The sequence below is a fragment of the Tamandua tetradactyla genome, chromosome 16 (assembly GCF_023851605.1).
Source record: "Tamandua tetradactyla isolate mTamTet1 chromosome 16, mTamTet1.pri, whole genome shotgun sequence".
Taxonomy (NCBI): Eukaryota; Metazoa; Chordata; class Mammalia; order Pilosa; family Myrmecophagidae; genus Tamandua; species Tamandua tetradactyla.
The window spans coordinates 15,582,542-15,603,359 of NC_135342.1; the positions used below are offsets into that span (position 1 = coordinate 15,582,542).

Below are 20,818 nucleotides of genomic sequence, written 5' to 3' on the forward strand. Positions count from 1 at the left end.
AGAGAGGCCGGAAGTGCGGTGACGCCAGGGCCGGGCTGGCCGCGCGGGCGGTGAGACGTCTCGATACCCCTCCAGTCTTTGCCTCGGGGCCGGGCGGCGAGGAGGTGAGTCCTGGCGGTGCTGAGACAGCGAGGCTGGGGCTAGTGGGGCGCGAGGAGGAGTCGCCGGGGAAGGTGACTGGCGGCCGCGGAAGCCAATCATAGCACTGCTTGAGGGACGGACAAGGCGGAGCGTGGGGAGGGGGTCCCGGGAGGGAAACGTGGGGGCGGGGCGAGCGGAGTGTGGGGTCCCGGAGAATGGAAGCCGAATAGAATGTGGGGGTTTTGAGGGGCGGGGCGGGTGGAACGTAGGGTCCTTGAGGGCGGGGCGAATAGAACGTGGGGGGCTTTGAGGGGCGGGGCGAACAAGGTGGAAGCTCGAGGGGGGCGGGGCGGAGCTTTATAGAACCTGGGGCGCCGGGTGTTTGGGACTTGACGCTGTGGAACCCTGGGATTTTTTTGGGGGGGGGCTGCTTCTATGAGTGGGGGCTCTTCCTGGCGGATGGGAATGCAGACGCCGATGTCCCACTTGCTCCTGCTTCAGCGTCTTCCTTCTCAGCCCCCAGATGGACCCTGGGAAGGACCGGGAGGGGGTGCCGCAGCCCGCAGAGCCGCCCAAAAGGAAAAAATTCATCATACCGCTGGACGAGGTTGAGGTTCCTCCTGTTGGGGTAGGACCAGAAGATGGGACCGCCGGGAGTGTGGGGGTGGGATGGCTCATTGGGAAGCCAGGGGACAGGAAGAGGCCCGTGAGGTCACAGTGAGGGTTGGGAGATGACGGGCCTGGGTCGCGTTGGGAAAACAGTCCTTTGCCCTCTGCAGGTCTCCTCTGTTTCGCCATTTGGGATATGGCAGAGTGGTTCCAAGAAAGGGCTAGACAAGACAGAGGTGGTGAACTGACTCCCAGGAAGTCTGGGGTTGTGTTCTACGTGGCCGGCTAGGTGGTGGTGGTTTTTTTTTTAAGATGAGGATTCCTTGCTGACATTTAAGAATTGGAAGGTTTTGCAATTCAAGAAAAAAAATTTGTATTTCTGGCATCTTTTGGAAAATATTCAACAGGAGCCGAGGATTGGCATCCATCTAAATGCAATGAAGAAAAACAAAACGGGCTAAGGAGATTGAGTGTGATGGAGCAGAGGGGCTACCTTATATAGGAAGGCCAAGGAAGGGGTTGTCTGAGGAGTGGACATTTGGTAGAGATAGGAAAGAGGTGAGGGAATGAGCCATGCAAACAGCTAGGGGGACAGAGAACAGCCAGTGCAAAGACCCTGAGGTGGGATCATGCTTAAAAAGTTTGAGAACAGCAAGAGGGCCAGTGGGTCTGAAGTGGAAGATGTGGTAGGTGGTAAGATCGCTGAGGCAAGGGGGCAGGGACAGGTTTTCTAGCCCTCTGTGGATCATGGCAAGGGCTTTGGCTTTTGCTGAGGTGGGAGCCATGGAAGGCTCTGAGTAGAGGAGGGATGTAAGCTGACTTAGTTCTAATGGGATCCTTCCTGCTGCATATGGGGAACAGAGGGTGAGCTGACCCAGGATAGGGGTGAGGGAGTCCCTGGGGGCTCATATGCTCCCTTCTGGTCCCCTACTACCCCCATTTCTTCCCACAGGCCAAGCCTTTGTTCAAATCCACACTGAGCCTTCCCACTGAGGAGACCTCTGCCCAGGTGGTCCCTCAAACCTATGCTGAATATGCCATCACGAAGCCTCCAGGAGGGGCTGGAGCTGCATGCCCCATGGGGCTTGAACCCCCGGCAGGAGGGCCCCCCAACCAGGCCCCAAAAGCCGGGGCAAAATCTAACAGCATCATCGTAAGCCCCCGACAGGTGAGGAGGGGGGTGGAGAAGGTGGGTATTCTAGTTTGCTAGCTGCCAGAATGCTATATACCAGAAACAGAATAGCTTTTAAAAGGAGGAATTTTTTTTTTAGCATTTCAAACTAAATTTATTTTAGCATTTGTTCCCCCTATTATTTATTTTTATTCCATATGTTCTACACCTTTGTTAACAAGGTAGATAAAAGGAGCATCAGACATAAGGTTTTCACAATCACACAGTAACACTGTGACAGCTGTATCATTATTCAATCATCCTCAAGAAACATGGCTACTAGAACACAGCTCTACATTTTCAGGCAGTTCCCTCCAGCCTCTCTATTACATCTTGAATAACAAGATGATATCTACTTGATGCATAAAAATAACCTCCAGGATAACCTCTTGACTCTGTTTGGAATCTCTCAGCCATTGACACTTTGTCTCATTTCCCTCTTCCCCCTTTTGGTGGAGAAGGTTTTCTCAATCCTTTGATGCTAAGTCTCAGCTCATTCTAGGGTTTTTCTCAATCCCTTGATGCTGAGTCTCAGTTCATTCCAGGATCTCTGTCCCACGTTGCCAGGAAGGTCCACACCCCTGGGAGTCATGTCCCACGTAGAGAGGGGTAGGGTGGTAAGACTGTTGGCTGGAGAGAGGGCCCACATCTGAGCAACAAAAGAGGCTCTCTTGGGGGTGACTCTTAGGCCTAAATTTTAAGTAGACTTGACCTATCCTTTGTGGGGTTAAGTTTCATATGAACAAACCCCAAGACTGGGGGCTCAGCCTATAGCTTTGGTTGTCCACACTGCTTGTGAGAATATCAAGAATTCAACTTGGGGAAGTTGAATTTCTCTCCGTTCTCACCATTCCCCAAAGGGGGCTTTGCAAATGCTTTTTCACTCACTGATCGAATCACTCTGGTATTCATCGGGGCATCACTCTGGACAAACCAACAAAATCTCATGTCCTACCTGAGATTCCAAGTACTTATGGTGTTCAATCAAACTATCTACATAAGTTATATTAGGAAATGCACTAGTCAAAATATAAATTTTGTAACAAATAAACATTTTTTGCTTTAGTCTCACACAGAAGGTGACATTTTAAAATATTAATTACCATCTATTTTCAGTACCCTGCAATAATGACATTCCTTTGTTCTTCCTCATGCAAAAACATTTTTAAAATTTGTACATTGTACATTTAGTCACTATTATTATACACTCTAGGCATTCCTAGATTATACCATCTCAATCTTTAACATCTATCTTTCTTTCTGATTTCATTTATGTCCCCAGCCCTCCTCTCTCTATAATTCTCAAATGCAGCTTCATTCAGTGTTTTAACATAATTGTATTACAGTTAGGTAGTATTGTGCTGTCTATTTCTGAGTTTTTGTATCCAGTCCTTTTGCACAGTCTGTATCCCTTCAGCTCCAATTACGCAATATCTTACCCTGTTTCTATCTCCTGATGGTCTCCGTTACCAACAAAATATTCCAAGTTTATTCACTAATGTCAGTTCATATCAGTGAGACCATACAGTATTTGTCCTTTAGTTTTTGGCTGGTCTCACTCAGCATAATGTTCTCAAGGTCCATCAGTGTTGTTACATACTTCATAAGTTTATTCTGTCTTAAAGCTGCTTAATATTCCATCGTATGTATATATCAGTTTGTTTAGCCACTCATCTGTTGATGGACATTTTGGCTGTTTCCATCTCTTTGCAATTGTAAATAATGCTGCTATAAACATTGGTGTGCAAATGTCCATTTGTGTCTTTGCCCTTGTGTCCTCTGGGTATTGCTGGGTCATATGGCAATTCTATATTCAGCTTTTTGAGGAACCGCCAAACTGCCTCCCACGGCGGTTGCACCATTTGACGTTCCCACCAACAGTGAATAAGTATGCCTCTTTCTCCACATCCTCTCCAGCACTTGTCATTTTCTGTTTTGTTGATAATGGCCATTCTGGTGGGTGTGAGATGATATCTCATTGTGGTTTTGATTTGCATTTCTCTAATGGCCAGGGACATTGAGCATCTCTTCATGTGCCTTTTGGCCATTTGTATTTCCTCTTCCAAGAGGTGTCTGTTCAAGTCTTTTTCCCATTTTGTAATTGGATTGGCTGTCTTTTTGTTGTTGAGTTGAACAATCTCTTTATAAACTCTGGATACTGGACCTTTATCTGATATGTCATTTCCAAATATTGTCACCCATTGTGTAGGCTGTCTTAAAAAGAGGAATTTAATCAGATACTAGTTTACAGTTCCAAGGCTGAGAAAATGTCCCAATTAAAACAAGTCTATAGAAATGTCCGATCTAAGGCATCCAGGGAAAGATACCTTGGTTCAAGAAGGCCAGTGAAGTTCAGGGTTTTTCTCTCAAGTGGAAGGGCACATGGCGAGCACAGAGTTTCCCTCTCACCTGGAAAGGCACATGGTGAACACGGTCAGGGTTCCTCTCTCATCTGGAAGGGCACATGGCAAACACAGCATCATCTGCTAGCTTCTTCTCCTGGTTTCCTGTTTCATGAAGCTCCCTGGGAGACATTTTCCTTCTTCATCTTCAAAGGTCACTGGCTGGTAGACTCTGCTTCCATGGCTATGTTGTTCTGCTCTGCTCTCTCAGAAACTCTCATTCTCCAAAATGTTTCCTCTTTTATAGGACTTCCAAAACTAATCAGGACCCACCCAAATGGGTGGAGACATGCTTCTACCTAATCCAGTTTAACAACCACTCTTGATTAAATCACATCTCCAGGGAGATGATCTAATTACAGTTTCAAACACACAGTGCTGAATAGGGATTAGAAGAAACGCCTGCCTTTACAAAATGGGATTAGGATTAAAACATGGCTTTTCTAGGGTCCATACATCATTTCAAACCATCACGGGGGGGTGCCTGTCATGCAGCTGTCTGTATTTGGGGCAGCTTCATGAACCCCCAAGGGAGTTCCTAGTTGTAAAGTTTGTGTCTAGTGAACTGCCCAGGGCTGAAGACAACAGAAGGTCATGTGTATTCCCCTGTGGGGCCCCTTCTAGAAACCCACCACTCCATTGGCCCTAATTGGAGGGTGGAGAGAATACTTGTGTCCTGGCTTCCTGGTTAGGGGCATGGGCTCTGTAGACTTGGTCTGGAACTCTGTTTCAGCCATTTTACTCACCTGGGACCAGACTTCACCTGTGGGACCTCAGCTACTCTATCTGTAAAATGGGTATGTAATACTGTTCCTCGGCCCACAGAATAAGGGCCTTGGTGACAAGGGCCCCAGGAATCCAGGCGACCAACCTGATGGGATCACCCCCTCCCCACACACATACTAGTTCAGCTTTAATCTGCCTCCTTCCTCAACCCGTGTCCAGTCAGTCCCCAAGCCCCATCCCCTCTCCTTCTCCTCTTTCCCACATGCATTCTTCCATCTTCCCTTCCCTGTTCCAGAAGCCTCCTCCCTCCTGGCCCTGCCCCAGCCCCAGCCATGGTCTCCTGGCCATCAGTCTTTCCCCTCTAATCTGTCTGTTACAGATGAATCTTTGTCTGCCTTTGTAATGACAGCTTTATTGAGGTATAATTCACATACCATACAATTCACCCTTCTAAAGTGTACAATTCAGTGGTTTTTAGTGTATTCACAAAGTTGTGCAGTCATCACCACTGTCAATTTTGGTACCTTTTCATCACCCCCAAAATGTTGACACCCTTTAGCCATCACCTCTAACCTCCCACCCCCACCCCAGCCCTTGGCAACCAGGAATCTACTTTCTCTATAAATAGATTTAGCTACTCTGGACATCTCAAATAAATGGAATCAATAAATGGCCTTTTGTTCCTGGTTTCTTTCATTTAGCATCCTGTGTTCAGGTTCATCCATGTTATAATATGTAGCAGTACTTCATTCTTTTTAGGCTGAAGAATATTCCCTGGTACGGGTATGCCACATTTTATTTATTCATTCATCAGCTGACAGACATTTGGATTGTTTCCATTTTTTGGTTATTATGAATGTTCACAGACAGGTTTTGTGTAGACGTCTTTTTCATTTCTCGTGGGAATATACATAGGAGGGGAATTGTGGGGCCACGTGGTAAATAGGTTTCACCATTCGAGGAGCTGCCGGGCTGTTTTCCTTGGCATCTGCTCCATTTGACATTCCCACCTGCAGGCTACAAGGGTTCCAATCTCCATATCTCCCCATCTCCCCCACCCCCCAGCACTTGTTATTTTCCATCTTTTTGATTGTCGCCATCCTAGTGGATTAAAACCAGGTCTCTTATTTATTTATTTATTTATTTATTTGGAGTGATGCAAATGTTTGAAAAAATAGTCATGGTGATGCATACACAACCAGGTGATGATATTGTGAGCCACTGATTATACACCACGTATGGAATGTTCGTGTGTGAAGATTTCTCAATAAAAATATTAAAAAAACAAAACAAAACAGGTCCCACCCTTCCCTTGTTCAGAGACCGTCCATGCCGCTGGGTGCCTCAGGTCACCTGGCCCAGGGCTGCATGGTGGGACTTTGGACCCCATAGACCCTTCCTGGCTCAGCTCCTCTGACTACCCCAACCCTCCAAGAGCAGGTGCTACCCCCTCGTTGGTAATTACGCATTCCTTGTTAACATTGTTTGATCTAATGTCTGTGCTCCTGTTGGAGGAAGGGATTTTCCATTTGGTCACTACTGTTTCCCCAGCTCTTACACACCCAGTAGGTGCTCGGTAAATATTCACTGATTAGACGAGAACTTGAGTTGCTCAAAGATTCTCAATGCTGGGCTCCAGGGTTAAAGTTCAGGGTTGAATGTGAGGGGGAGTTGGGAGGGAGGCGCCTGCTGAGCAGGCCCCAGATTCTAGGGGGTCCTTGGACCTTCCTCCTGAGGACACTGGGAGCCATGGCAGGGATTAGAGCAGGGGTAGGGGGCAGGTTTGTGCTTTGGGAAGATTCCTCTGACTGTGAGAAGGGAGATTGGGGGTTGCTTGCGGTGGAGGAGGGCTGCTTAGGAGATAGAAGTACCCCCTGTGGGAGCAGGGGGAGAAGGAGGTGTGCAGGAGACCTGGTCCCCCAGGTCCAGGCAAGGAGTGAGATGGAGAGGGTAGAGGAGCAGGTGTGGGGGACAATTGTGGGGTCATTTTGGATACAGTGAGTATGAGGCACCCAGGGGGACATCTGGGGGGAAATGGACCACAGGACACTCAGACTGGGGAGAGGGGCTGCTGGATGCACACCTGGGGGTGCTTTAGGAAAACCCTGAGGCTGCAGGGGAGGGAGACAGGCAGCCTTAGAAACAGGACATTCCAGGCTGAGGAGGAGGCGGGTAGGGAGAGGAGGCCAGAAGCTCCGGAAGCCTCAGGCCCAGGGTGGAGAGGGGGGAGCGTGACGAAGAGACAGGGGACAGGGACCCTGGTGTCATTGGTGACCTGCCCTCCTGTCCCTTCCCCAGAAGGGAAACCCTGTGCTGAAGTTTGTGCGCAACGTGCCCTGGGAATTTGGTGACGTGCTCCCTGACTACGTGCTGGGCCAGGGCACCTGTGCCCTTTTCCTCAGGTGAGCGCTGGGGGAGTGTGGGGGCTGCCCACCCTCTCGCGAGGGCACCCCACGAGGCCTGGGGGAGTCTGGGAGGACCGTGCTCCATGTTCTGGGCCATTTGCTGGGAGCCCGCCTGGCCCGGACAGCCCTGAGCCTGGCTGCGGGCCCGTGTGGGAGGAGGGGGGCCTTGGCTCAGGGTGCCCATGGCAGCAGGGGCTGGGGGCCTGGACTCCTAGATCTGAGGGAGGGAGGGGGCTGGGGGCCAGGGCAGTGAAGCACCCAGGGCTCCCACCAGAGCTGGGCGGCCCCGGGTTCAGATCCCCGCTGTGCCACTTCCGGGGAGGGTGACCGTGGGCCAGTCACCTGAGCCTCTGACCCTTGGCTCCCAGCAAAGTGGGAGTAGAGAAGGGCCGTTCCGGCCTCCCCTTAGCTCCCTGCCCTGCCCCCCCCAGCCTCCGCTACCACAACCTCCACCCAGACTACATCCATGAGCGGCTGCAGAGCCTGGGAAAGAGCTTCACCCTGCGGGTCCTGCTCGTCCAGGTGGACGTGGTAAGCAGGGGTCGGTCCCCGCCGGCCTCACTGTTCCCATCTGTGAAATGGAAGTGTTGGGCTTGGTGGGAGCAGAGTGGACTGCGTGGCTTTCCATCTAGTTCTCTCCAAGGAGAAATGCGAGTTAGAACCTCAGGGAAAACCATTTTTTTCACATCTCAGGCTGACCTGTGTGGGTGAGGAGATGGGAGGGTAAAATGATCCCTCTCTTCCTTTCCCACACCCCTTTCAAGTAGCCGCATCTCTCCACCCCCTAAATATCCCTTGAATCTGTCTCTTCGTCCTTCCCCACAGCTGCGGTCCCCATCCAGGCCCCCATTCTCTCCTGCCCCAGCCTCCTTCCTGGTCTATAACTTTTAGCCTCTATCATTCCTGTCCCTGCATCTGCCCCGGGGAGCTTCCTAAAGCGTCAAACTGACACCATCCCTCCCTGCTCAAAACTGTTCCATGGCTCCCCAGTGCTCTCAGGAGAAAGCTCCCCTCCCCACCATGGCCCTGTGTGACCTGACCCACCCAACCCTCCAGGCTGGTCTCTTAAACTTCTAAGCTCTCACCTCTCATTTCCTTTCTTCCCCTTTTGCATGAACTGCAATTCCTCAAGCCCCTTTTCCCCTTCCATCCTTTGCACATGCTGTTCCTTATGTCTAGAATTCCCTTTTCTGCTCTCCTTTGCCCCGCTCACTGCTTCTGTCCTCATTCAGGTCCCAGCTCAGATGCCCCCTACTCCAGGAAGCGTTCCCTGACTGCTTCATGCTGGCTTTCCCCGGTCCCCTGATTCCCAGTCCCATCCCTGCCCACTTTGGGTCCTCCCTGTCTGGGGCTGGGTCCATCTACCCCACCTGACTATAAGCCCTAGGGCTGGGGCTGTCTTGATCATTGTTGTGTCTCCAGCATAGCCCCAGTAGGCACTCAGAGAATGGGGGTTGAGTGAGAAGCCCTTACTTCCTTGCCCTCTCCCAGATTTCTAATTCAGATTTTCTTCTTCCCCCAGAAAGATCCTCAGCAGGCTCTCAAGGAGCTGGCCAAGATGTGTATCCTGGCCGACTGCACCCTGGTGTTAGCCTGGAGGTAAGCTAGTGGGGACCTCCCTTCCCATCCCACCCCATCCTATCTCAGGCTCCAGCCGGATTCCATCATCACCATTCCCTTCCATGAACTCCCTGGTTGAGCCTGGTCCAGGTGCTGCCTCCCTCTGTGCCTCAGTTTCCTCATCTGTAAAATGGGGACCTTAATATTTTTCTGGTAGGGCTGTAGGCACCAAAGCAGGGGTTGCAGATCAAAGCCCCAGGACTGTACCAGGGCACTTACGAGTTAGTCATAAAGCTGGCTGAGTATTTAATTCCCTGTCTAGGTTTCTAAAGGCCATTTAGATTGGCTCTCCATTTAGAAAAACAATCTATCCCTCTGTCATGGGACATACAAAAGTAAATCCTTTAAACATAAAAAGGCAAAACTCTAATGAAAGTAGTACAAGAAACGTTATAGGAGCATATTTTTTGTTTAATTTTTATTCCCCCAGGGGCAGGAAAAGGATTCCAAAGCGAGATACAAAATGCTGAAGGAAAAGGGAAACATTTGACTGACTTGAGAAAATTAAAATTTAAAAACTTAGATAGATGTAAGAGATACTGTAAATAAAGGTAAAAGACAAGTGCTGAACTAAAAAAAAAAACAAAACTTCCTATATATATAAGAAAGAGTTAAGATCCCTAATTTATTTTTATCTGCAAGTCAAAAGGAAAAAGACAACTCAATTTTTTTTTTTTTTTTGTCTAAGATTCTTTTTTGTTTGTTTTTTGTATGCTTTGCGATGGAGGTCACATTTCATTCTTTTCCATGTGAATTACCCGTTATCACAGTACCATTTGTTGAATGTTTTTTTTTTGTTTGTTTTTTGTAGTATGTGGACTGGGAATCAAACCCAGGTCTCTGCATGGTAGGTGAGCATTCTACCACTTAACTACCCATGCACCCCTAAGATTCCTTAAAACATTTTTTTTTTAATTAGAGAACTTGTCGATTTACAGAAAAATCATGCAGAAAATAGAGTTCCCATATTAAAAAAAGGTGTTGTTTCTAACAGGCAGGTCACAGAAAATGCAGGTTGCCAAAGACACATGAAAAAAATTACCAAGCATTTAAGTTATCAGGAGAAAAGTAGATTTAAACAACACGAGGTGACATTTTTTACTGTTAATTTGGCAAAAATATCCAGATGGATTATATACAGGGTTGGCTAATGTGTGATGCAGTGGGCAAACGGTGGAACCAAACAGTACCATGTTTTCATTTATATATATAAAATAATGAGATGTGTTTATGAACAGATATCTTATAAAAGATTCAGCAGTTAGTGCATGCTGCTTTTCTTTTTAAAGATGTATTATATTCAAAACCTTTAGAGCAGGCCACGGTGGCTCAGCAGGCAGAGTTCTCACCTGCCATGCCAGAGACCTGGGTTCGTTTCCTGGGCCTGCCCTTGCAAAAAAAACCAAACAAACCTTTAAAAGCTCCATGTTTCTTGATAATGGGAAGTTGACTATGAAGCTTCACCCAGTTATTTTCTTGCTCTTGGAAAAACAGTGTTTTTGGTTTTCCTCCCTCTCGAACTCAGGCTAAATATTCTACCAAATTCTCTTCCAGAATAGCTGACTTAAAAAAAAAATAAAGCTTCTAAGTGCCACATAGGGTCTTGAGCATTTCCCAAAGGTTGACTCATTTAACACCCTGAATGTTATAGCCTTTGCCCCATTTTACACATGAGGAAACTGAGGCCAGAGAGGTAGAATCCCTTGCCCGGGGTTACCCAGATAAACCCAGCAGGCCAGGTTCTCAAGCTCTGACCCTTAGCCAAAAAAGATGTGTACATAAGGGATAGGTTTGGCAGGGGGTACCGCCAGAGGGCTTTCATTTTTCTAGACATAAGAGCTTGGAACTTTCAGAGTGCCGGCTATTATTACTACCATAATAAAAGTAGTTTAAACCATGACACCTCACCCCCATCCTGGCTAACCCAAGTGCCCTCTCCTTCCAGCCCCGAAGAGGCCGGGCGGTACCTGGAGACCTACAAGGCATATGAGCAAAAGCCTGCAGACCTCCTGATGGAGAAGCTGGAACAGGACTTCGTCTCTCGGGTGAGGCTGCTCCACTGCTCTCCCGGGTGTCTCCCGTCCCTGCTTGTGTCTCCCCCAGCTCCTGGGTGGGAGGCTTCAGTTGTTTTTTTTTTTTCATGGGCAGGCACCGGGAATCAAACCCGGGTCTCCAGTATGGCAGGCAAGAACTCTGCCTTCTGAGCCACTGTGGCCTGTCCGGGAGGCTCGTTTTGATCTCAAGTCCTGTCCATTCATCCTCTGGGCGTCTCTAGCCTGGGTTCCTCCCCCACCCCCCGCAGCTTCACCCCCTCCAATCCCATCCCAGCCAGACGTCTCTCTAAGCACAAATCTGACCCTGCCCTTCCATGGCTCCCCAGTGCTCTTGGGTTAAGCCTAGCCTCCCATCTTGTCCTGTCTCACCCTGGCAGCCCCAACACCACTGTCCTTCCAGCCCTCGTTTGCTCCTCTAAGCATTTGCTCTCAGCTCTAGTGCTCCCTCTTTCAGGAAGTCTTCCTTGATTCCCTGGCTGATCAGGTGACCACTCCCACAGCTCTGCCCACTCTGGGTCACCACTGCCAGGGACAGGTCTGTCTCCCAAGCTGGACTGGGAGCCCTGAGAGGGCAGGGCCAGGGCCATCTCGGTCACCACCAGGTCCCCAGCACTCAGTAGGTGCTTGGGGAGTGTTTGCTGAGTGAACCTGACTTCAGTGATTGGGTAATAGTGAGGGACACTGCACTTTGTCTTTCCTGGGGCTTCTGAGACAAGATAGGCTGGAGCCACAAGGGCTTATCTACAGCTCCCGAGTCTGAAGCTCTTACTTTGTGCTAAGCCCATCAGCTCAACAACCAAGGAGACAGCCGCCCCCATGGGGGAGGTTCTCTCACCCTCCTCTCCTGAAGGTGAAGAAGGGTTGTCCACAGTCAGACAGAACCTGGGTATGAGCTGGGCAGTGTTCTTAGCTGCATCTCAGTGGATGGCCACGGCTGCCCTTGAGGTGGGGCCCCATTTCCAGAAAACAGAGGCCCCAGAGGTCATTCCCTTGCCTTGTGTCTCACAGGGAGGGAGCGCTGGGGAAGTCAGGTCCAACTCCAGAGCCTACAGCCTTCCCCTGCTCCAGCTCCCTCACATAAATGCCATTTATTTTCTAGTTGGGGATCACTCTGAGATGACCTTTTAATCAGTAAAAAAAAAAAAGCATTTACTGAGCACCTCGCACCTCCTGCCTGCCTTCCTAGGAGAGCTCTGTCTTGCTCTGCTTTCTTCTCCCAAGTCGCCTCTCTTTACCCCTCCCCTTCCAGGTGACCGAATGTCTGACCACTGTGAAGTCAGTCAACAAAACAGACAGTCAGACGCTTCTGGCCACTTTTGGGGTAAGGAGTGACTCCCCTGCCTCGCAGGCTTTTTTACCCTCTTACCTTTCCTAGGAAGCCCCACAATAACCTTGCTTCTCCCTGCCCAGCTGCCAATCCCCTAGGCTCGCCTGCTCTCCCTCAGGCCTCACCTCCTCCCAGGAATATCTTGGGGTTTTGTGCTCACTTGCCCTGACCCCTCGTTTCCACCTTCCTCAGTCTTTGGAACAGCTCATAGCTGCATCGCGGGAAGATCTGGCCTTATGCCCAGGCCTGGGGCCCCAGAAGGTAAGCGCTCTGGGACGGACTTAAGGAGTCACAGGTAGGAGGGGCCCCAAATTAACAGGACTTCAGGTCCCCAAATTGTAAGGTTTCAGAAGGCCCACAATTCCCCTCCTGCAGATGGGGGAAACTAGGCCCAGAGGGGGTGCGGGCTAGCCGTATCTCACAGCCACTGTGAGACAGATTCTAGATTGGGCTACTTCCTTCCTACCCCCAGAACCTCCTCCAGGCTAGGAGAAAAAAGAACCAAAAGCCCATTATCCAGCTGTACCAAACAAATGGCTCATTTAATGACTGGTTCCTCATTTCTTTCTCCCTTCCGCCCAGGCCCGGAGGCTGTTTGATGTCCTACACGAGCCCTTCTTGAAAGTGCCCCCATAACCCCAACTGCCAAGGAGGCCCAAGTGTAATAATAAAGCATTTTTCCTGGTCCAGGTTTCTGCTGATTGTGTCACTTGGGAGAGGGATCTTCTCTGGCTCTCGCCTTCAGATGCCTCACTGGCTACCTTCAGCTCTTCTTTACAGCTGTCAGTTTCCCAGGCCACTATACAGGATCCTGCTGCAACTTCTTCTTCCGTTTCTTCTTCTGTCCTGCTGTGGCCAGGTCCACCAGCTCCAAATTCAGCAGTGGCTCTGGCATCTCTTCCTGGCTGCTTTCCTGGTCCTGCTTCTTCCTCTTCTTAGTGGATGCTAGAGCTGGCTTGGCCTCAAGCTTACCCTCATCTGGCAGTTCAGGCTCTACCATCTTCTCTTGTGGGTAAATCATCTCAGTCCCTGGCTCTATCACTTTATGGCCTCTTTCTTTCTTCCTCTTTTTCTTGGTGGATGCCGGAGCTGCCTGCGGCTTAATGTCACTTGGCAGTTCAGGCTCTGCCACCTCTTCTTGCGGCCTTACCTCCTCGGTCCCTGGCTCCATCACTGCTTTTGGACACTTTTCTTTCTTCCTGCTCTTCTTGGTGGATGCCAGAGCTGCCTGGGCCTGAGGCTCAACTTCACTTGGCTGTTCAGGCTCCATCACCTCCCTGTGAAGCGCCACAGGTCTCATCTCTGGCTCCATAATCACTTCGTACCCCTTTTCTTTTTTCTTTTTCACAGAGGGCAATGGAATGGCTTCTTCCTGTGGTTCCACCTTTACCTGTAGCTGAGACTCAGCTATCATCAGCTCCATTGGTTCAATCCCTTCTGTGCCCCCCTTTTGCCTCTTCCTCTTCTTGGTGGGGGGTAGGACCATTTCTTCCAGAGGCTCAGTTTTAATGACAAGTCCCAACACTGTCTTTTCTTCTGGCTTCAACATTCCCATTTCTGGCTCAACTGTTTCTGTCCTTTTGGGCTTCTTTCTTTTCTTGTTAGTGGATGGGAACAGCACTCCCAGAGGCTCCAACATCTCAGCTGTGGGCTCTGTCACCTCCGCCTCTTGCAGCTGCTGCTTTTTCTTCTTCTTTTTCCTCACACTCATGTCATGGGGATCCACCTCAAGGACCCCGTGCCCATTCACTGCCTCCTGAGGGACTGAGGTCTCTGGCATCTGTTTCTTCTTTTCCCTCTTCTCAGAGGTCATTGTCTTCAGTGACAAGGGTGACCCAGGCCCTGTGATGGGTGGGCTGCCTCCAAAGGCACAGAACCGAGGCCTCAGGCCCAGGGGGATCTGTGGTGGGGGGCTGGCTGGAATGGGCTGCAAAGTCCCTGGTGGGGTTTCTTGGGGACCCTCAAAGATTCTCAGGCTTCCCCGGGCGGCAGGGGCACAGGTCAGTTCACCTCCAGCTTCAGCTGAGGGGGCCAGCAATGTTGCTTCTTCGGCCTGGGGGCCACTGCTGCTGAGGACACGGTAGCGGTGCCGCTTGCCTGCCAACTTACCCTTCACAATCTGGGAGCCAGACAGAGGCACCAGGCGGCCATTGAGGCTGAGGAGAGAAAGGGGGAGGGCAGAGGCTCAGTCAGATTCTTTAGGTGGGACAGGGAGAAGGGGCTAAGAAGTGTCATTTTGGGGTCCTTCTGGAAGGCACCTCTAAATCTGCCCGATGTTCAGCTTCTAGAGTGGGGAGTATTACAGGAAGATGATGTGGGCACCCTACTCACCAGTTTGGGTCGAAATCTGCAGGAGCCCGGATGAGCCATAACTCTGTATCTGGGCCTGTCAGCGCCTCCAAGGAGATATGTGGGGGTTCTGAGGTGGGGCGTATGGCAGCAAAGTTCGGGGGACAAGAAAACCGAGCAGCACCTGCAGGAGAAGGGGGTCTGTTGGCACTTTTCTGCTGGCTCAGTTCCCCAGGGCTCCTTTCGGTCCACCGGTCCCAAACTTTTTGAGTAACCTCATTACCCTCACCCCGGTCTCCCTTCTCTGCCCACCTGTCGCCGCAGGCGCCCCTATCTCCACCAATCCCACCACAGGGGCACCCTTCTCTCCTCCCGTACTGCCCGCAAGACTCTCTCCGCCCAAATCCCCGCTCCCTCAAGAGATGCTCCCTCTCCGCCAGTCCTGTCCGCAGCGATAGCTTTTCTCCGCCCGAACTCTCCCGGGGCCCCCTTTGTCTTCCCGCCAGTCCACCCTCCGCACCCTGTCGGCCCACTCTGCAGCCGCTCACCGCCGGGCTCGGCTCCCGCCATCCCAGGACCCATGCTTCCCGTGGACCCCGCAGCTAGAGCTGCAGAGGCCTGCCGCCGACCACGTGGAACCGGAGGGGTGGGGCCTCATCCGGGAGTGTCCTTGTGGTGCGGGTACGCGGGGGCCGTGCCTCTCAGCCTGCTGGCCCTGTGAGCAGAGCCGAGGGAAATTTCCACCTGTGGAGAGCGGGAAATCTGGAGAAACAACGTTTTCCGAAAATCCGCTCCCGAAAGGAGCTGGTTCACGGTTCGACAGAAGCCAAGCCTGTAGGGACTCCCCCACCAGTCTCCCAGACATGATTTGCCCCAACGTCGCCTTAAAGGAACAGCCACACAATAAAACTCATCTCTTAAAGAGACAGGAAGATCGATTGGTCTGAGTTCTTAGAGAGGTAAGAGTCCTCGTTAGCGGGTTTGTGCTTGCAGTGTTACAATCCCTTCAGAGGAGACCCAAATGCCTCGGACATTAAAAACTCGAGTGGGAAAGATGGTAAAATGGAGGAATGGGGGTAAGCCCCCCCGAGGTCTTCCGCACTCCAGGGGAGCGGGAAAACCACCGAGAGGAAGGACCAGGGGGAGGGGCCTGGGGTACAGGGGGCGGGACCTGGGATCCGGGAGCTGGAAACGCTTGGGGCGGAGAGGGCTGAGGGGCGGGGCCGTAGATCAAATGAGCACTGTAGATACCCCCGTGCATTTAATCTCCCGCATGGGAACGTTCCCAACGGAGAGGGGTTGTGAACCCTGGCCCGGGCCCGTGTAAACACCTCCACGTGGGCGTGGATTTTCGGGGACGCAACTGCGCCCCTTTACACGGGGACCGCACCGCGTGGGGCGGAGGGCGGAGCCGCGGGACGGCGTCTAGACAGGGTGACCTGACTGCATTCCTGGCCGGTGTGTCAGCTCCGCTCCCCGCCCCCTCTGCCGAGATTTCGGATCCTACTCCCAGTTTTGGGGTACCCTCCTTCCTAGGACGGAATCGGCTTTCCAGAGCGGAGGGAGGGCCTGGGGAAGGGGAAGGGGAAGGGCTTCCTCCCCGGAGCATCTCCACACAGTTCCCACGCGTGGGCGAGACACGGGGGCGCCGCCCCTGCGGGCTGCAGGACTACAATTCCCAGAGGATCCGAGGCGGGGCGCGCCCACGTCGGCCGCGGAAGATACTGGGTATTGTAGTCCCAGCTTTGGACTTTGAGCGCCGAGGCTCTGAGATCCAACCCGCCTTTTTTTTTTTTTTCACCGACGGGGATTTTGAGACTCAGAGACGAAAGAGGACATTGACTTAGCGAGGGCCTCTTCTCGCCTTAGACGCGGGACGTGTGACTCTCCACCAGCCTCCAATCTTCTACGCCGTTGGTGGTGTCCAAATCTTCACTCAGAAAGGAGAAAACTGAGCCTGGAGGGAGGGGATGGGGGCTCTGGAGTCTGTCTCCTGTAGCCAACAGGGAAGTAGGACTCTCGGGTCCGCCCCTGCAACTTCCCTGGTCAGGTGGCTCCCGACTGCTGGGCCTCACCCTTCCTGTCTGTGAAATGGACTTCAGCTGAATCCAAATGGGAACGTCTCATTCTGCGTCCTGTCCCTCCGGGACTACAAGTCCCAAGGTGCTCGTGGAGACCCCGGCTCCCCCTCCTCTCCCGGGCCTGCCTCCCTCCAGCCGAAGTCACGTCGTCTAACCTGTTCCCCGCGCCCGCCCCGCCCCGTCCCGTCCTCCGCTCCCCGCAGCCGGAGCTGGAGCCGGAGCCGGAGTAAGCCCCCCGGTGCCAGGATCTGCCCCGGAACCGTGAGTTCCACCCCCTGGGGTCCAGCGGATCGGGAGGAGCCAGATGTCCGAGTCCCTGGGAGGACTGGGAGGGGACTTGGACTCCGAGTCCCGGGGCGGATTTGGGGGTGCGCAGACGCCTGGTCCCTGGAAGGACAGAACTCAAACGCCTGCCTTACTGGGCGGAAGGAAAGTGGATTCGGATGCCTAAGTTCTTGGAACGGAGATTTCGGAAGGCTTGGACCCGGGGAGATGTTGAAGCTGGGACCCCTGAGTCCCAGGAATGGGGGCTCTCGGAGTCTGAGTTCTTGTGTAGAACTGGGGTCGCTGATCCTTGAGCCTTGGGGTCAGATTCCTGGGGCTCTGGAATGTGCGGCTATCCCTGCCCGCCCTCCAGAAGGTTTCGACTGAGCCTCTAGGTCTTTGAGCAGAATTAAGGGTGGGGTGGAAATAATGGAACCTTGGTTTGAAATGGAGCAGGACTAGGACCCAGGGTCCCTCCAAAGACTCTGTCCTGGCGTCCCCCCACCACCTCCCACTTCCTGGGCTTGGGGTGGGGGCCATGCTGGGGCAGCTCTCCAACCTCCTCTGTGCCGCTGCCTGAAACCCAACATGTCATTAACCGGGGTGTCAGACCTGCCTGACCAGAGGAGGGACCTCCTCCCCAGGGCGCCCTCTGGTGGGGTTGAGGGCCTTCTAGTACCCCATGGGGGTCTGAAATATCTGGGGTTTACAGAGGGTGTTCTAGAATCCAGGGCAGAATTCCAGAATGTGATGGTGGGTTCTGCGGGGCTTCCATGGCTGGACACTTCTCCATTACACAGAGAAGAAAGGGTAAACTGAGGCTGCTAGAGGTAACAGCAGAGTTGGAGTGGTTGGGATTTGGTGTCTCTTCCTCTGCAATTCCCTGGGGGACAGGATGATTAATCTTTTTCGTAGGGCACCTTGTCCTGACCCTGAGGTGAGAAATGTCACCTCCACCCCCATCCTTCTGACCTGAGGTAGTGTGGGAGGAACAGAGGCTAATTCTGGAAGTGTCTATCTGTCCTTGAGGCTGGAGGAGGGCAGAGCCCGGCACCTCCCTCTGTCTGTCTCCCCTCCTCTCCACCTCTATTTGTGCATCATGTGGGGATGGGGGTATTAAACAAGGGGGGTGGGGCAGGGGGTTCTGATGAGACAGGAGGGAGTACTTCCCAAGAGCAGTTGGTGATAGCCTGAGATGAAATTAAAAATAATAACCATGGCTTGCCAAGGCAGGGCTCACAGCGTGCCAGGTCCAGGGCTGGTGCCAGTTTCCACGAGGCAGTCAGCATGGTTCCCATTGTCCACAAATGAAGTCTCAGGAAATGGTCCTAGTCTCACTGCAGATTAGGTTTGCTGACCCCAAGGAATGACTCCTCCCTACCTTCAGTGGGGAAATTCCCCCCCCCCCATTTAATACACCCCTCCCCAAATGATGCACAGATAGGGGTAGAGAGAAGGGGAGACAGACAGAAGGAGGTGTCCTGGAATTCCTTCTGTCTGGAATCTCCCGGGGCTGTCTCTGCCCCTGTTCCTGAGTATTTGGGGTGATCACTGGCTGGAAGTCAGGAAGGTACCAGGAGAGTTTAGGATTTTGAAATCAAAGGGCTCAGAAGGGCCTTATGGGGGAAGGGAATTACTTTGGGTCTTGAGTTCTCTGTCTGAGTCAGCCCCTGTGTTATCTTAATGAGCAGCCCAGGAAGATAGGTCATCAACCATCCTATATGTGTACCTTATGTCATGCTGTGCACTCTTCAAAGCACTGTCCCTAAATGATGCCACATGAGCCTCACAATCCTGAGGGAAGGTGTTAATTCCTTCGTTATGCACCATGAGGAAACTGAGGCACAGAGATGCTAAATAACCAGACCAGGTAGAGGCTTGGAGAGGGGAAGGCCCCTGCCAGTTTCACAGAAATCCATGGATGGGAAACCAGGACCCAGAGAGGGTGGGGCCTCTCCCAGGGCGGTTCTGCTGGGGCAGAGCTGTGGGATGCCAATGGGGTGTTCCCAGCCCAGCCTGATGCATGACCTTGTTCCTGCTGAGGATGACTCCTCCAGGAAGGCCCCAGGATCCTTAACCCTAAAGAAGCTGGCCTAGGTGTAGGGGAGACTGGGGGAGGCAAGCTACAGTTAGAGGGGAGGGTGGAACGGGAGCTGGGTTTGGAGGGGCCCCTGGGGGAGAGAACCTGGAAGAGGAGGACAGGGGCCTGAGAGCAGAGGTCCCCGCAGCCCCCATGGCCCGCCCTCATACCCTGCTTGGCCCCCTCCCCTGCCGCGGGAGGTGTCGCACCTGCCCAGGCCGGCAGCGCATTCCCAGGGCCTGAGCTCAGGCGCCATTGGGTTGGCCTGGCGGGATTGGCTGTGACTCAGGGGAGTCCCCTGGTGGCCTCGACACCCCCTCCTTGCACACCTGCCCCCGGGATCACCCTCTTCCCAGGGTTGGCATTTCCTTAGAGGCAGGGGATATTGGCATGGAATCTGATAATCATAGAAATTTGGGAATCATAGAATCCCCAAAAGAACGGTTAGAATGTTAGCATTGGAGACTGCGTAGAATTGTTCAATTTGATATTTTAACAGATACTTAGAATGTTTCCTGTGTATTCTTCTGAGGTTCTAAAAACTCCAAGTTTTGAGTCCTTCAAGTCTCTACTTTCTGAGGCCTCGGTTCTCAGAGCCCTGAATCCCCCTAGCACCTTCTGGCCAGATGGGTCCTCACAGGAAGCTCCGGAGGTGGATTGTTATTTATCCCCATTTACAGATCAGGCAACCAAAGCACGAGGAGACAGTGGTGTGGCCAGATTTGGACCCTCTGAGTCCGGCTTCATTATTTGAACTCTTACCCACCCCACTCTACCATTTAACCACCTAGACTGTTAGGCCAGTGGAATCCTGGAACCGAACCTGGCTTAGGAAGACTTAGAATGCAGGGATGGCCAAATCAGAGAATTCCAGAATGTTTCCAAGACAGACTCTTGGACTCAGAACTTTCAAGCACGAGAATCTCAAGATGAGTGTTTTAGGCTATAGAGAACTTTAATTAGAGTCTCATAGTTCTTACAAGTTCAGAATATAGACCTCTTAGAGATTGAAGGGGCCTCTGAGAATTACTGGCTTGCCTCCTCTTTCAGTGTTGGGGAAACTGAGGCCTGAGGAGTGGAGGTGACTCTTTGCCCAAGGTTGCATATTCCCAACACACCCAGATGAGCCGCCAGCCCCAACAGTTCTGTTCCCATGGCTTCCCAGACAGAGACAGGTGTCAGCATGCCCCAGCCCGCCCAGCTGCCCACGCCTGCACCGCCTCAGCTAAGCGGTCTGTCGACGACGCAGAGGAGAAGGGGCAGAGCTGGCGGGCGTGGCAGCTGCCATAGGGATGGCACTGGCCTGACTGGTTCCTGGTGGCCTGGCTCCCTCCTACTGGACTGGTGACCACAGCCACCCATCTGCCCCTAGCCGTCTCTGTTTCTTCTAACACTGCATCAGTGGAAGCCAGGGCTGTCCCCTAGACGGGGACTCTGGGGAAAGAAAGCTGAGCAGTCACTGTCCTCTGGGACCACTACCACCCCCGCCCTTGCCACAACCAGTCTGGTTGAGTTGACCCAATATTACAAGTAAGATCCGGGTGTGGAACCCAGTATTGCCAACTTCTTCGTGGATGACCTTGAACAAACCTAGCTGAGCCTCACTTGCTTGCTAGGCTGGTTTTGATCTTGGATTCATGTACTGGGAACTTCATACAATTCCAGGAGGTCCTATATTTTTGTTACATTAGAGCCCAAGCAGCTGGCAC

General features: G+C 52.2%; 3 protein-coding genes and 1 long non-coding RNA gene across 13 annotated transcripts in view; 2 read left to right on the forward strand and 2 right to left on the reverse strand.

Moving 5' to 3' along the window:
- ERCC1 (ERCC excision repair 1, endonuclease non-catalytic subunit) lies at positions 1-13,082 on the forward strand. 8 transcript variants are annotated; one of them, XM_077131435.1, is made up of 10 exons: positions 1-104; positions 598-709; positions 1,643-1,879; positions 7,288-7,391; positions 7,826-7,925; positions 8,917-8,993; positions 10,960-11,059; positions 12,318-12,389; positions 12,588-12,656; positions 12,978-13,082. In XM_077131435.1, exons 2-10 carry the CDS (start codon positions 605-607, stop codon positions 13,029-13,031), a joined length of 918 nt encoding a protein of 305 aa, XP_076987550.1. In that variant the 5' UTR covers positions 1-104; positions 598-604; the 3' UTR covers positions 13,032-13,082. The 8 variants fall into 8 exon arrangements, with proteins under 8 accessions (XP_076987550.1, XP_076987555.1, XP_076987551.1 ...); XM_077131440.1 differs by having other exon boundaries at positions 1,643-1,858; XM_077131436.1 differs by having other exon boundaries at positions 28-104; positions 583-709.
- On the reverse strand, positions 78-775 carry LOC143658970 (uncharacterized). Its single transcript, XR_013163384.1, has 2 exons — positions 678-775; positions 78-205 (listed from the first exon to the last, which is right to left on the reverse strand). It is a non-coding gene; the product is annotated as an uncharacterized LOC143658970 (long non-coding RNA).
- On the reverse strand, positions 12,186-17,725 carry POLR1G (RNA polymerase I subunit G). Of its 2 annotated transcripts, none has more exons than XM_077131432.1 (4): positions 17,642-17,725; positions 15,233-15,428; positions 14,727-14,868; positions 12,186-14,551 (listed from the first exon to the last, which is right to left on the reverse strand). In XM_077131432.1, the coding sequence occupies exons 2-4, from the start codon at positions 15,264-15,266 to the stop codon at positions 13,195-13,197; spliced, it is 1,533 nt and encodes a 510-aa protein (XP_076987547.1). In that variant the 5' UTR covers positions 15,267-15,428; positions 17,642-17,725; the 3' UTR covers positions 12,186-13,194. The 2 variants fall into 2 exon arrangements, with proteins under 2 accessions (XP_076987547.1, XP_076987548.1); XM_077131433.1 differs by lacking the exon at positions 17,642-17,725 and adding an exon at positions 17,185-17,300.
- The window catches only part of PPP1R13L (protein phosphatase 1 regulatory subunit 13 like), a 15,651-nt gene continuing 10,189 nt past the window's right edge, over positions 15,357-20,818 (forward strand). Inside the window, exon 1 of one of the 2 annotated variants that reach the window (XM_077131431.1) lies at positions 15,357-15,643. The gene's annotated coding sequence lies outside the window, so the exon portion shown is untranslated. Of the gene's footprint in view, positions 15,644-16,865; positions 17,027-20,818 lie in introns of those variants that run through there. The other variant, XM_077131430.1, reaches the window with a different exon arrangement.

Excerpts from the sequence above, each read along its gene's own strand:
- ERCC1 (XM_077131434.1), top strand. The coding sequence starts at position 813 with ATGACGGGCCTGGGTCGCGTTGGGAAAACAGTCCTTTGCCCTCTGCAG. Across the intron at positions 7,392-7,825 it reads ACCTGTGCCCTTTTCCTCAG|CCTCCGCTACCACAACCTCC; the intron begins GTGAGCGCTGGG and ends TGCCCCCCCCAG. Across the intron at positions 11,060-12,317 it reads AACAGGACTTCGTCTCTCGG|GTGACCGAATGTCTGACCAC; the intron begins GTGAGGCTGCTC and ends CTCCCCTTCCAG.
- POLR1G (XM_077131432.1), bottom strand. The coding sequence starts at position 15,266 with ATGGGTCCTGGGATGGCGGGAGCCGAGCCCGGCG. Across the intron at positions 14,869-15,232 it reads GGCGGGAGCCGAGCCCGGCG|GTGCTGCTCGGTTTTCTTGT; the intron begins GTGAGCGGCTGC and ends CTTCTCCTGCAG. Across the intron at positions 14,552-14,726 it reads GCAGATTTCGACCCAAACTG|CCTCAATGGCCGCCTGGTGC; the intron begins GTGAGTAGGGTG and ends TTCTCTCCTCAG.